The sequence below is a fragment of the Marmota monax genome, unplaced genomic scaffold, assembly GCF_021218885.2.
Source record: "Marmota monax isolate L192 unplaced genomic scaffold, Marmota_monax_Labrador192_F-V1.1 WCK01_AAM20220418_F8-fsc00069, whole genome shotgun sequence".
In the NCBI taxonomy this organism is placed as follows: domain Eukaryota; kingdom Metazoa; phylum Chordata; class Mammalia; order Rodentia; family Sciuridae; genus Marmota; species Marmota monax.
This window is the reverse complement of record NW_026695243.1, coordinates 2456754-2472589: the sequence shown is the minus strand read 5'-3', so window position 1 is coordinate 2472589 and position 15836 is coordinate 2456754. Positions and strand designations below refer to the sequence as shown.

General features: G+C 39.9%; 1 protein-coding gene across 2 annotated transcripts in view; it reads left to right on the top strand.

Annotated features, from left to right (window-relative positions):
• The window catches only part of Nr4a3 (nuclear receptor subfamily 4 group A member 3), a 38810-nt gene that overhangs the window by 9027 nt on the left and 13947 nt on the right, over nt 1-15836 (top strand). For both annotated transcript variants that reach the window (XM_046457447.2, XM_046457449.2), the window contains exons 4-7: nt 1728-1857; nt 2339-2511; nt 12028-12227; nt 14538-14716. In XM_046457447.2, coding sequence (XP_046313403.1) covers nt 1728-1857; nt 2339-2511; nt 12028-12227; nt 14538-14716 — 682 coding nt within the window. The remainder of the gene's footprint in view (nt 1-1727; nt 1858-2338; nt 2512-12027; nt 12228-14537; nt 14717-15836) is intronic.

The window sequence follows — 15836 nt, the reverse complement described above, 5'->3', positions numbered from 1 at the left end:
CTGTTAATTAAAGGAACGGGAGCAGGTTTTACCCAGTGGCTTTCTACCATTAAATTGAATTCTTTAAAAATGTGACATGAAGTGCAGTTAATGATGGGAATCCAGTGATTGAACCGTAACGATCTCTCTCTGTCCTTAAACTGTGTAGGCACACATAAATGTGGGGAAGGCTTCAGGTTATTGGGAAAATGTATACCTGAAGCAAAATGCCACTAGCACTTAAATTGGCATATCGCCTTGAGGATAATGGCAAGAAATAGAGTGTTAGAAATTACTGCATGTTCAATGAAAGAGAGCTTCATTCAGAAAGCACAAGTTTCCTATCCTTACAGACTGCTGAAAATTTAAATGCTGGAAACTCAAAAGTGTGTTTGTGTCTCAGAATTTCGCATTTTAAACTGAGCAAATATGTCTTAAAATTGAGAGAGGTTGGCTTTGTTATATTTTTTAAGTCTTATATAAGCAATTTAGAAACCATATTCTAAGATAAAATTAAAAGGTGACAAGATGAAAACTGAAACATGGGGATGAGGATCACTGAAAATAAAGGAAAGGTTGAAAGGAAACCTAGAATTTTGAATGCAAAATAGGTCACAAAGCCAAAGTTATCTGAATTTTTCTTTTTTTAATGGAGCCATACTTCCCAAATAGATTTCCAACTTTCTACTGTATTTGGAGTTGTATAGATCCAGGTAATTTCTGAGCAGTTTTGCCCTAAGTGATGAAATGTATCCATTTGCACAAATGTTTTCAATTTAAAAAACAAGCATTTCTTTTTTACTTTGGAGCATAAAGTATATTTAATTATTTCTACATGTGTCATTTCAAAATTCTACAGATTTTGAAAAATACGATGTTTTTATATCAAAGCCCAAGTTTTATAATGTGTCTTTTATAATATAGCTGTTTTGGTGTCTGCATCAATAGTCACTTATGAAATAACCAGTTAATGAGAATTTGCACTGAAAATATATAACTTTTATATTTCTATCTTTCTCTTGCTCTTATTTGTCTCCTGGGGTTTGTTTGTTCTTCTTTCCTTCCTTCCTCCCTTCCTTTCTTTCTTCTTTTCTTTTTTCTTTATTGTCAGTGACTTTTAGTATTCAGTATTAAGATTTTGCTTTAAAAAATGAAAAATGGCCAGTTTACCATATATATCCTTTAATGATAAACTAAGCTAAATAAGCTAATTTCTTTTTGAGTTAAAACCTTATTTCCTGTATGTTCTAACAAGACAAACCCTTATTTTGCTTTTTTACGATTTCATCTCTATTGAGTAACAAAGCCAGTTACTGAGATATTTGACTTACAATAGTGATAGCATACAAAGTACATCCCAGATAATTTTGATTTTATTTTAATAAGGTCAGCAATAATCAGGGGAGTGGAACAAAGTGGAAAATTGTTCCCAAAGGGATATTAAAAGTGGAGATAATCCAATCCTCCAAGGTATGATATGTTGACCTGGTAATTTCAGATATGATTTTATCATTCAGAGTTGGGTGTCTCCTGAGACTTGCTTCAGAACAATCCGAGATGATTTTCATTGTCAGCAGCTAACACTAATAAAATTGTTTTTCCTGCAGGCTAGCGTGTTAGGAAATTAAATTTATCTAATTATACGAATTGCACTGTCGCTTTTCACATTGTAATTAAAATACATCTTGTCAGGTCCTACCTCTTTCCAGAAACTATTAGTTGACTATCTCTGTATTGTATTTTCTCAGAGAACGGTGCAGAAAAATGCAAAATATGTTTGCCTGGCAAATAAAAACTGCCCAGTAGACAAGAGACGTCGAAACCGATGTCAGTACTGTCGATTTCAGAAGTGTCTCAGTGTCGGAATGGTTAAAGAAGGTACGAATGTCATGCTTTTCATCCACTTTGCTTATATGCATTTTCAGTCATCACAAAAAAATGTTAATAATTATGATGGGATGGTAAATTTTCCTAGGATCTCTTTCCTTCCAACATTTTATTTGTATGATGTATTTTATGTTTAAAAATAGCCACAGACTACTAATTCTAATTTCTCAAAATCAATAGACAGCTTGTGTACATGCATCTTTGTTCTATTTAAGAAGGAGACTTTCAGGGCTAATTCATTACCAAACGTAAGTATGGGCTGTCTTTTTTTGCTTGCCTGTTTCAACTCACATTAAATCATTGTTGAATATTATTTCAAACTTCTTACCACTTTTTAATGGTTGTTCCAGTAATAATTGTCCAACTGTGGTGTATTTTGATTCCTTTTTTTGTGATTTATACCTAATCATAATATAATCTTTTTTTATAACATAATCTTAAGGATTGTTTTATGTCTCTCTCTCTGCATCAGTTGTTCGTACAGATAGTCTGAAAGGGAGGAGAGGTCGGCTGCCTTCCAAACCAAAGAGCCCACTACAGCAGGAACCTTCTCAGCCCTCCCCACCTTCTCCTCCGATCTGTATGATGAATGCCCTTGTCCGAGCTTTAACAGACTCAACACCCAGAGATCTTGATTATTCCAGAGTAAGTTTTATGATGTCTTGCTTTGGAGTGAATGATCAGCATCTCTATTAATGATGCTAGTAGTATGAGTTGATTGAATGACTGTGCTTGGCACCATGCTAGTCAGTTTTCATACCTTTTCTACATTTCTCCTTTTATTTTGCAATTTAGTGCATCTATTGCATCAAACAATTTGTGTTATTAGATCTCTAAATGCCTTAACAAATGACCCTGACAGTGCTGCACCTGTCATGACCATTGGGGTGGGGTTCCTAGTGGTTGTGCCAATGAAAATCTGCACAGGTGAACTGCAATTTGTAGATTTCTTTTCATGGTCTCCACAAAGTGACTACTGTTTTCTGCTTTTTGTTTCCATATTATGGTCAAACCTTCTGGGTAAGTCTCAAATTATTCTTAAGCAGTTTCTCCAACTGCATTGGAATTGATTGACTTGCTGCTTATTCAGAGGAATTAGACCATTGATGGAGAGGAGTGAGCTCTGGCCTTGACATCAGGTGGTGTCAGGAGGACGGGGATGGAACACCGCCTCTGCTGCTTCCTGCCTGTGTCACCTGGCTCCTGCTCTCAGCTTTCTCATCCCTATAGTGGAGATGATTACAATATTTAACCCCAGAGGGATGTTTCAAACATCAGCTACACAAAAATCATGGAAACACTTTTAAAACCTTAAATGGTTACCGGTGTTGTGATTTAAATCAGCCAAAACATATCACCATTTTTATTTCATATAAGATATAATAAAATCTCATCAGTTGGATTTCTGCAAATTTAGAGCCATGAGAAAGGATTTTCTGAGAAAATGTACAAACATTACTGAAAGGCAGGTTTTTTTGTTTGTTTGTTTTCAAGGATTTAGAAAAGCAAACTTCTAATAAGACAGGGTCTGGCTGAAGAGGGAAGGAAAGAGAAAAAGATCACAATTACTGAATAATTTCTATATGCAAGACATTGTGGTATATTGTCTTATTTAATCCTTAACCAGTCATGGACTGTAGGGATCATTATCTCCACTTGATGAAAAGAAAACTTAGAAATACAGAAAAAGCCAGACCAGTACAGGGGTCTCCATTTGGTTGATCTGATAGGCAGCTACTACCAGATTGCTTTCCCCAGGTCTAGTCAGCATTTCAGTCATCCAGTTAACTGTCTGGCAAAGTATGCAAGTGTGTCTTTGCTGTGTGCCCCCCTTTGCAGTTGTAGTGTTGACAGAAATGATTGGTGTACCTGCTGTGATCCTCTCTCCCACATCCCCACCCTCACTAGACTGTGAAGCCTCCTCTCTATACCTGATCACAAGACTCCTTAGGAGAAGCACAGTTGATCCTTAGCACCAAAGGCTGAAGACTCTTCTTCTGATTACAAGTAGCAGCTCTTAACTAAAGTCAAGTCTCAGATAATAGTATAACAGAATAATGCAGTAGTTAAGGGCCTAGGCTTTGGAAGCATGCATGCCTAGATGAAAATCCCAACACCATCATTTCCTAGTTGGGTCACCTTGAGCAACTGATTGAATCTTTTAATATCTCAGTTTCCTCATCTGTATTATAGGGCAATAATATCTACTTCCTGGGGTTGTTCATGAAAATTAAATATGGATAATACTTGTCAAAGTTTTAGCACAGAGCTTTATATGTTATTTCCTTGACCAAACTTTTTTACTCTGCCATTAGTTGAATATATTAATGAGTAAGAACACTACATATGTCAGGTACCGTGCAGTAACACCATTAAGGTAAGTATTATGAGCTCCATTGCACAGATGAGGAAATTAAAACTAGGACAGGCTAAAGGACTAATTTGCCCAAGGACATAGCTAACATGCATATGAGATAGAATTTAGAAGCCAAGTATAGTGAAGCCAAATTCTGTGCTTCTTAACACCAAGCTTCACTGCCTCTCTGATTTCAGTCAGTGGATGCTGGAAAAGTATTGGGAATGAAGACTTCTCCCTGAAGTACCCCCTTCCCCCTCCCCATGTGGTCCATCTTTGTGAATGAAGCATCTAGGCACTGCCTTGGTCAAGGCTACAACGCACAATCTGACATTGTTCCAGGGCATTTGACATCACTCCTGATGGTCAATCCCATGAAGTTAGGCCCCAGAAGTGATATTTTGGCCCCGGATTATCCAATTATCAGCCTATGTGGCCTAATAACTCATTCAGTGGCAAACCTTCCCTAGCACTTTGAGTTGTCCCAGCTGGGAACTGTTTCCACACTGAAAAATCAATCCAGTGTGTTTGCTTCCCTCTGCACCATTCAGTCTGTTAGTCTAGAGTCATCATCCTCATCAACAAACATTTATCCAATTTAATTGTTAGCTTTGTCCAAAATAGCAGATTGACCATGCCAGAGTCTGGGTCACACTGAGACTACCTTTGGGGCCTGGCTCAATTTTGCAAAGCATATTTATTTTAATTGCATTGTTTTGGAGTTCAGGTTGAACTTTATAGCTTAGGTTCTCCTACTTTTTAGATAGCTTTACAGAATTATCAAAAATTGGACCAAAATCAAGTAAATTAAAAGACTTTTTAAAAAATACAGTGAGTTTTCGTCAAAAACTTGGATGAAGACATAGGAGCATGCTGATCACATTTGCAGATGACAGAAAGCTGGGAGGGATCGCTAATATGATGGATGTCAGTATCAACATTCAGAGTGATCTCGACAGGTTGGAACAGGAAGGGCTGAAGCCATCATGAAGAAAGTTAACAAAAATAAATGTGAAGCTCAGCATTTAGAATTAAGAAAAAAAGTGGGAGAGCCTTGGCTTGTCAGTGGTTCGTGTTAAGAAGAATCTCGGGAGTTTATTCCATAGACACTCAATATGAACTCACAAAGTATGTGTGTGGTGAAAGAGAGGGATGCTGAATTACCTCCTGCAGTGCTAGAAGTACTGGACCAGAACCAAATTCAGTATGGTCTCACGGACTCTGTCCTGTCAGACCACTCTTCAAAAACTGAGATTGTTCCAGGCTGGGTTTTAAGAAGAATGTGGATGCTGTTTCTGGGAACTTGTAAGAGATGGTTGTAGGAAATGGAACTAGAGAGAGAGAAAGGAAGATTTGGTGGAATGAGGTTACTCTTTTGCTCTGTGGCAAAAAGGACTACAGCTCCCACAGGAAGAGCTGGATAGAGAAGGAAGGGGACCTCTTCCAGCTCACTCTGAGGTCAAAGCAGTTGCTCTCAAAGTGTGAGATCAGCAGCACCAGAAGTATGGTTATTTTAGATGACATATTAAGTCCTTTCCAACTCTTTAATATTTTTTTTAAGATTCTGAGATTTCCTTTAGCATCCCTAAATACAAGTGGTTACATATACATATACATACAAGAATACATATGGCTAAGTAACTTGATATTAATTAAAATTAAACCTGCTTTTTTTTTCCTCTATCAAAACCTTAGTACATGAAATGAATGAAACAAAATGAATTTGTTGACTGCCTACTTTGAACCAGGCACCATAGCATATATTCTTATATAATTTCTACTTAAACCCCTCTGTGGCAAAATGTATGTTTTCAGTAGTTTAAGTCTGTCATTCAATGAAATTCAACTTTCATAACCTTTCCCTTAAAGTTTTATATTTGCAAATTCACAGACCTGGAGGTGACCTTGAGATCATCTAATCCAGCCCCCATATTTTCAGAGAAGTTAAGACTTAAAGGGGTGAACTCACTTGCCTAGGGTCAGGGCAGAACTAGGCTAAGACCCAAATCACATCACTCAAGGTATTTCCATGTCATTACATTGCCACTTCTATTTAATGGCAACTTACTAGAGTTTTAAAGATAGACAATTTATTAGATATTCATAAATTTACAATAATAGTAATAGATACCCATTCATTTTTTTTTAAAAACAAGCCATTTAGAAGTGGATACAATGAAAAAAAAAAAAAAAGAACATTGTTTTCTCTTCATTTATACCTGCCTGATCCCATTCCTCAGCAGTAACTGATTTTAACATTATGTGTCTATAATTTATTACATTTAAATAAGAATTTGCCCTGTCAGCTTCAAGTCTGAGAGCTGATTTGACCGATACAATTTATTAAAGGTGCTATCTTCCCGCAGTGAATCAGGTCAGTAGAGAAAGGGGATGCTTGCCAGCCCTGGTATGTTTTAATCTCCATGTAACAGCATATGTGCCTGGAAGGTAGAAATTGAGCAGTTTTCTCCATTTGTGGAAAAGGGAAGGGTTTTGTTCCAAGTCACAGAGGGAATGAATGCTTCAAGAGGCCAGAACAAGAGCTCCTGAGCCCTGTGACGCATTCCTGGCTCTGGGACCTTCACTTCTCCTTTGGGCCAAACTTCTCTCCCTCAAAAATGAGCTCAGATCATTGTACATCAGTGCAGTCAAAACATGTCACGTTTGATTTGTTTCTTCTCGAAATGCTGCTATTCTCTGCCCCACAGTTGCTTTTAATTTAGCAATACAAGTATATATAGACACTGGGCTTGGCTTCAGTGCCTGCATACTTACTAATGAGAAAATATACTTAATGTCCTCATTAGTTGGTCATTCCAAGTATTTTCAGCACACTAGGATGTTTTCTGGTAATCAATGCCATTTAGTGCAGTAACAGACTGCAAATACAAGAGGTGCTGCCCAGATAAAACGAGGCATCAGCAAATGGCATTTAAGTGTTCACAGAATAGTCTGTAAGAGGCAGCGCAGCTAGCACATGTTAAACCTATGGAGAAGGCAGCATGAGGAAGACCAAAAAAGAGTGGTTTCATGAATCTTCACAGAAGACACTCTCAAACTGCCAACGATTAATTCACTAGATGATTTCAGGCCGGTTCCTGTCCCTCCAAGGGCCTCAGTTTCCTCATCTGAATGGTGGAGAGATTAGGCTAAATATACTCCTGTGGTCCCTTCCAGCCTTCTCTCCCTGACCCTCTAACCATCACACCTGCTACAGTTCTACAGTTCCATTCTTGAGTACAGCTCAGGATTTCCCTGAGCAGTGATAGCCAGAAAAACTCCAGTGTTTGCATTAAAATGCAGAATCTCAAGCCACACCCAGACCCTCTGAATCTGAATTGCGGGAAGAGGGATGCAGGCAGGAATTTATATTTTAACAAGAGCCTCAACTGGTTGTTTGGCACATTAAGGTTTGAGAGTCACCAATATGTCTTAATAATGACAATCAATTTGACCTGGACTTTCCCAGTTTTTCCTCAGGTTCAGAAAGAGTGAACAATACAGATACAGATTTTCCAGAAAGACATTAATTTTTTTAACACATTTATTGAATGGCTGTCAGATGTCAGGCACTGTGCTAGGGTAGTGAACACATTGATTGTTGGACAAGACAAAGCTCCTGCCCTCAGAAAGCTCTCATGCCTGAGAAAGAGAAAGAAGGTAAATTTGGAACTACAGTGGAGTCATTCATCGGGGGAGGGGAGTTTTATGGGCTTTGGCTTTTTGCAAGGGAGGAGGGCAGGCAGTTAGATCAGAAAAGAAGAAATTTGTGGGGAAATATATTCATTTCCAATTTTAAAACATCACTGTTTAAAGTGTAAGAACCTAAGAATACATTGCTTGACTCATAGAATGATCATGTCTAAAATTTTTAGAGATATAAAGACCAGAGAAAAGTAACATACTAAGGAGAGAGAAACACATCCTTAGGATATTTTATATATCTAGCTAAAACTGAAAATGAGATAAATATTTGATCCTACTAAACTATTAAAGCATCTCATCACTATTTTTTTTTAGGGTTGGTTGATGTTCTCCTTTCAAATAACTTATTTTTGGCCTAGGCTGTTGCTGAAATCTAACTTATACAGTTGGGTTATTATTGCATGAAATGTACAGAGGCATCTTCATTTAAATAATACCCCTGCTATTGTTTGTGGCTCTGGATTCTCATTCTAGTTGCTTCAGAGAAATCTCCATTTGGCACTGGCTGTCAGTAGACATAATGCTACATATTTGACTAGTGGTAAAGACAGATTCTGATGGCTCAACTATTCTTGTACGCTGGAATTAAAAATTAGCATAAACAAGAAAATTTTATTTAAGAAATCCTTCTATATCTGGCCTGGATTTGATTGGCAAGATCAGTAAACATCCATTCCTAGATTTTCTTCAGTGAACCTGAACTTACCTTGCCCAGAGTCAAAGCTCTGTAAGAGAGCTCAGAAGCAGCAATGGGGATCTGGTTCTTCCAACTCCAAGTCTAAACTGCTAAGGCAGGCAAAGAATCTGGCATATTTTGTTCTGTTTTTTTAAATCTAGAGGAGATAATTTTTCTTTTCCCCCAGCATTGGATACTGACCCTCCAGTCACCCCCAAGGTACTGGTGGCTCAGGCTGAATCCAGTTTGGCTCCATAATTCTGGGACTTGGACCAGAATCACTGCAGGTGAAGCCCAGAGGGCCTGGCTAGAGACTGACAGGCCAGACCTGCTGGCTTTCCTCCTTGCTGGGCTCCATCAGAGAAAAGTACACACACAGGGCAGGCAGAGACTGCTCTTCCCTGAGTGCAGGAGGCGTGAAATGTGAGCTCAGCAGGGGCAGGGGCCTGCAGAGGACCCCAGGTGAAAGCTACGCGCTCTGGTGGGTTCTGAACAAATATTGGAAGCTGAGTGACTATTGAGTCGGGAGCCATGGTTCAGGGAAGTCAATGCAAGAGGGGGCTGTTAGATCCCATCTCCAGGGGAGAGTTTACATCTTTTAGTCTTCTTCTCTCCATTTAACCCACCAGTTAAAAACAAATAATGCTGAGTTGGTGTCAAATTCTAGGCAATAACATCGTATCTGTTGTGATTTTTAGCAATATTTATAATCTTTGAATGCAAGACTCAGAAGAAATCTTAGTGATTAGCTAATCCAGTTGATTCCTATTTCAGAGACAGAAATAGAGCCAGAGAAGTTAAGGGATTTGTTTAGAGTTACACAGCAGGTCAGTGCCACAGCCCAGAGGACCTGCTACTGGGTCCAACATACTTTCCTCTTCTTCGTACTACCACTCACTAGGAGGTTTCTCATGTAGTGCTATCAACTTTTCAAAGGGAGACCTCCCCCGAATTTTATTCTGCCTTTGGAAAGTATATAGTATTAGATTCACAGGAGAAAGTAAAGAAAAATTCCTCTTTTCTCCCCTAGTTAAGGGTGTGTGTGCTGAAAGGCAGTGGTAGGAAATGCCTGTGATAAGAGGCCATGCAACATCCTCGAATGCCCTTGGGAAGGTCATACTTCTTCCTGGACTTTAGTCCCATGGTCCAGAGCATCACACAATATTCATGGTTTCATAAAATCCCAGACACTTTGTGAGATTGTTGAAACAAAGGAGACAGAGCTTTAAACTGGACCTGATTATAGAATCTTAGAAAACCAGAGTGAAAATGAGAAAACTCATGCTTTAGCCTATCCCCCCATTCAATAAATAAGGAAGCTGAGGAATGGTGACAATTTCAACTATCACAACCTATACCCATATCATCACCACCATCGTTCTTTACACTTGTTCTACATGTCAGCCCCTTTCCATATATTATCACATTTAATCATCACAACAAAATTTTTAAAATGGTATTATTATCCCTATTCTACAGAACAGAAAACTGGGCTCAGAAAAGTGAAATAGAGCTACATTTTTTTTTTTTTACAAATTAGGGGCCAGGACAAAACTGATATAAAGTACCTAGGCTCTGAGTCTAATGTTTCTTCAGTTATGTCTTGATGCTTCTTGGAAAGAAGCAAATTTAAAAAGACCAAATCTGGGGCTGGGGCTCAGCCATAGTGCACTTGCCTGGCATGTGTGAGGCACTGGATTCAATTCTCAGCACCGTGTATATGTAAATAAAATAAAGGTCTATCAACAACTAAAAAATAAAAAAAAAAACCCATAAAAACAAAAAGACCAAATTAAGTCTAGATCCTAGTCCTCACACCTAGGTAGCTCTAAAGTCAATACCTTCCTGCTTAGTAACTGTTTCTCTTCCAATCAGCTTGGGTATTGCAGCTAACCTAGGCACTCCCCTGACTACTCTTTCATTGAAAAAAAATATTTGACAACTATTTATTGAGGGGTGGTTATGTGCCAGCCACTGTGCTGCTGATAGAAGTATGGGGCCAATAAATACCTACCTGAAGAGCTCTAATTATTGTAAAGCTAGAAGCTTTTTAAAGATCTCAGTAACTACCAACTAGTAACATCAGACAGGAAGTAAAGGACTTGAAGTCCCAGAGCCAGTTTAAGTCCTGGCTTGCCACTTATGTGACTTGGGAAAGCTTCTGAGTCTCAGTTTGCTCCTCTGTAAAATAAGGATTAAAATCCCTGCCCCTGAGGATCAATGGAGAGAAGGGATGCAAAATCTTACTAAGCCATGTTAATGTGAAGGCACACATATTTACATGTGTGCTTCTGCATATCTCTTGAATCTGTGTTGTTGGCTGTTCATTGAGTATTATCTTGCTATATCAACCTTCCTGCCCAAAGCAGAAAAATTTTTCCTCCATGATTCAAGCAAACTGGTCCTTATACCAGAAAATCCAAGAGCTAGGTAGAGACTTCATTCCTGCTACACCTTTCTTCTTCCCTTTTGCAGCTTTCTAGATCAGTACTGCCCAGTAGATTTTCTGTAGCGATAGAAACATTCTGTTCCATATTTGGCTATTTAGCCCTTGAAATGTGGCTAGTATGAGGAAGAACAGAATTTTAAATTTTGTTTCATTTCATTAAGTAGCCACAAGTCCTGTGTCTGAAGGCACACAGTTGCCTAAGCTCTGCCAAGGTCACACTTCACCCCCTACACACACACACACACACACACAATGTTTCTTTCTCCTATTGGTTAAATCCATGATTCTCAAACTTCAGTGTGCATGAGAATTACCTGAAGGTCTTGAAGAAACCAGTCTGCTGGGCCTGCCCCCAGAGTTTCTGGTTAGGTAGGTCTGGGTTGGGGCCAGAGATTTATTTCTAGCAAATTCCCAGGTGTTGCTAATGCTGTTGGTCCAGAACATCATCCAGAGCTGCTGGGTTAATATGGCCTCTTGTTGGGAAACCACTGTACTATCCCAGAATCGCTAGACCCTGGAGGTCCATGCAGACCCAAACCCTTAGGGCAGTGGTTCTCAATGTGGGCTGCTCTTTGGAATCATCTGGAGAGCTTTTAAAATTTCTGATGGCCAGATCTCACCCCCAGACCAATTAAATTAGAATCTCTGGGGATAGAATCTCTGGGCATCGAGTGTTTCTTTTTTCTTTTTTAAGCTCCCCAGATGTTTGCAGGAGAAGTTAGGACTGGAAACTAAAGGGACATACACCATTTTCCTTGTCTATTGAATAATAATAATGAATTCACTTTATTTATGTCACAGGGTCATTGTGAGAATCAGATGAGACTGTGAATGCAAAAGGATTTTATAAACCTTGGAACCTTAAAATAAATGTAAAGATTGAGGCATTGATAGACTGGGAAGAGCCAATTTGTAAATGGTGGTATTATTCCCAGGGAATGGAGGTGACGCTACCCTCTGTGATTTGCATTTTAGTACTGTCCCACTGACCAGGCCACTGCAGGCACAGATGCTGAGCACGTGCAACAGTTCTACAACCTTCTGACAGCCTCCATTGATGTATCCAGAAGCTGGGCAGAAAAGATTCCAGGATTTACTGATCTCCCCAAAGAAGATCAGACATTACTTATAGAATCAGCCTTTTTGGAGCTGTTTGTTCTCAGACTTTCCATCAGGTAATTACTATGATTTCATCTTCCTTCAGTCTATTTCTTCCTTTGAAAAAGATTGCAAACTTCTTTGTTTGCAACCAAATAATTGGCGAAAAGTTTGCTCAAGGAGCAAATAGGAAATATGATCAGGTATTAGAAACACTAGCAGTAGGTAGCAGAAGGAACACAGAGGAGGCAACCAGGACTTCTGGGTTCTAGTCCCAATTCTAACATGCGTTTGCTGTGAGAGCCTGAGCAGGTTATTGCCTAACTGGAAATCCAGTTTCCTCCTTTGTGAAATAAGGAGGATGAATGTGCTAATGTCTGAAGTCCCTAACAGCCTCAATATTCTAAGGTTCTAGGAAGATTCTCATGGTGGATACGGTATTTCCTGGGAGTAAGTATTTGCTTGTGAACGCTGTGTTTACCTCATAAGTTTCTATTGCAAGTTATTGTTCTAGTATATTTGATGGGGCTCTAAAGAGTTCCACAGCTTCACAACCCCCAGCTTTTACTCCAAAAGAACAGCACCCCCCACCACCACCACACACACACCCCATCAAAAGATTTTTTTTTTTTAAAGAGAGAGAGAGAGAATTTTAATATTTATTTTTTAGTTTTCGGTGGACACAACATCTTTGTTTGTATGTGGTTCTGAGGATCGAACCCGGGCCGCACGCATGCCAGGCAAGCGTGCTACCGCTTGAGCCACATCCCCAGCCCCCCATCAAAAGATTTGGTCCAGCCTCTCATGCTCAGTAACACCAAACACAAGGGGAAGTGATTTTTCAAAAGGCTTCAGATCTCTCTAAGCTCCTCTCATATATCCCACAGGTAGCTCTTTTTTAAACTTTATTACTGTTTTTATTCACGCATGCTTATTTCCATCTTCCTATTCTTAGGAGATGATACCAACATTTCACTAAATCATATAGGAAGAAATCCAGCACCTGCGTGTTTAACCTGTGCTCTGTTCATTTGGATTCCCGCAGTCATAGGCCCATGTTTAAACTCTAAGATTGAATCATTCTGTCCTATGTGCCCTGTGTGGCAGGATCAGGGGAAGAGGAAAGGTGAAGTTACAATTATAGTGTTGGTAATTAGCTTAATGTACAGCCAATTCAGTGCATGCCAGAGCCCAGCAGCACTGTGACTGTCATATAATATGTGCACAGCAGAGTAGACAGTAAGCTCTACTAGGGCAGGCACCATATCTGTCCTATTCATTCACCAAGTTTTCTCCAGTGCCTGACTCTAATAATGGCACATACTTGGTGCTCAGTAAATACTTGCTGAGTGAAGGAATGAATAAAGCTATTCATCCAAAAAGCATGTTGACTTGTGAATGTGACAGGCCAACATAGATAAATGTGTAATAAGATATTATAAAGTTAAACTAAGATTAAATTAAGGACCACGTGGAATTCAGAATTAGTTACCACTAATATTTTTGCATCCTCCTGTGTACTAAAGACATAGTTCATGGGCTTTCCAATCCTTTATTTTATGTAATTCCCTCGAATACCTTAGGAGTTAACAATTTGAATTCCTGTTTTACGGATAAGGGAAAGGAAGTCCCAGAGAGATTTAAGGAATGTCCAAGGTCACACTGCTAAGCTATCATGTCCAACTAGAGGTTTCAGAGCACCTTTCTTAAGAGATGAATGGAATGATTATGATGATTATGGAAATAATCATTTTCTAATTTGGGGGGGCGGGTGCTGGGGATCAAACCCCAGCCCTCATGCATGATAGACAAGCACTTTACTACCAAGCCACATAAATAGTCCTCTGCAGCCCCACTGTTCAAAGAGAGAAGGAAATACAAATTTTCAGTTAGTTTGTGATTGACTTTTTAGTTTGTGATTGACTTCTGGTGCTTGGAAGGACTTGATGCTTTTACAATCTGCACAGTGGAATTATAGTGTCTAGCCTCAGGTCTTATCTGTTTTGGCGTTTAAGAAAACAAGGGACAAGCCCAACTCAGAAGTCTCCATGGGACCCGTCACTGGGCTTCACCTCTGTAGTCCATGATTGTCTGCTACTCCATATCCTGTCCAAGGGCAAGCCAGCAACTGAATGGAGGAATAAGACAGCAGGTGTCATGAAACTATCTCGCCTGGGGCTGACGCTCCCCAGTAAGTTTTCGCAGACAGGCAGTTCCAGTTGTTTACCTCCTGGGTACATAGTCTTGTTCCTCGGAGGTGCCTCAGCATACTTTACAGTACCCTTGAGGTTCTGAACACTGCCCCTTGGCTGTCTGCCTGTTATCATGTTATCACATTGGCCAGACCCAATAGACCTGTTTCATGTGTCTCCTCATCCGCCCCCCAGGTCAAACACTGCTGAAGATAAGTTTGTGTTCTGCAATGGACTTGTCCTGCACCGACTTCAGTGCCTTCGTGGATTTGGGGAGTGGCTCGACTCCATTAAAGACTTTTCCTTAAATTTGCAGAGCCTGAACCTTGATATCCAAGCCTTAGCCTGCCTGTCAGCACTGAGCATGATCACAGGTAAGCCTGACCTTGCCGAATCCCAAAGTGATCCAGGTGGATTCTGGCGTTGGCCATGGCACACACATAAGAACATTGTGAAAATGACCCACTTCAGTGAAACCTGTGATGGTTAGTCTAGTTTAAACAAGGAAATGTGTCTTCAGCTTGCTGTCATGTGCTTCTAGGAAAGAGGATTTCTAGCTTATTGGTGGTTACCACTGTCAACAAACCCACTGTATGAAAATCAGCCTTTCTAGCAGAGCTCTGTTGACCGTTGGACTAGCTGCTTCAGAGTTGTTTTTACAAAGGTTTCCAAGGAAGATTAGCTTAACTAGCCCATTTCTGTGGGGCAGAGGTTGCAAGTCTTCCCTCCCCAGTAAGCCAAAGTAAAATCAAAGAATTGCAGATATATAGATGACAACTTGACTTATTAACTTTGTTGGGAGAGGACTGAGGAAAATAGATATTTGTCAAAAGCAAAAATAGCTCAACAGTTTTTAAAACTGAAGAACTAGAAGCATAAAAAATGCTACTCTCCTTCTAGATTTCTGTCTCCCTTTCTGTCTTTAGGAAGATACAGAAGTGGGGATTTTGGATGGGAGAGGAGATACCAACCATCTGCCTGTGGCTACATGGCCCAGCCCCAACACCCCTTCCCCTCCACACTTGCAGAGTTTTCTGTTAGCTCTCATTTTCAGTCAGACTGGGCCTGGTGAGGCAGTGATAGCCGGGGACAATGTGGTCCGGAAAGGACTTGCCAGGTCCAGGTCTCATCTCTGTCCTTTTGGTTAGACCCAACACAGGCTAGTCTGTGAACTAAGGGTAAAGATCAAACCTGATATGCTCTTGGCTGAAGGAAATGTTTTTCAGGCAGGTGGTGAGTTTCCAAAGGCCTGAGCACATCCTGTTTTAGATGCATCAGAGATGTGCATTGGTTTACCCAGGCACTGGTCACACACACCATATTGGGGTCTCTCCTTTGAGCTAAAGTGAGATGCATTGTGTGCCTTTCGAGGCTGGGCTGGTGCATTGTTTGACCCTATCTTAAAGGCAAAGTAAAGTAAATGGCTTATGCTGCAGTTAGATATGAGGCACTAGCATGTTCATTCCAAAGGGAGCTCAATTTCCTCTTGATTTT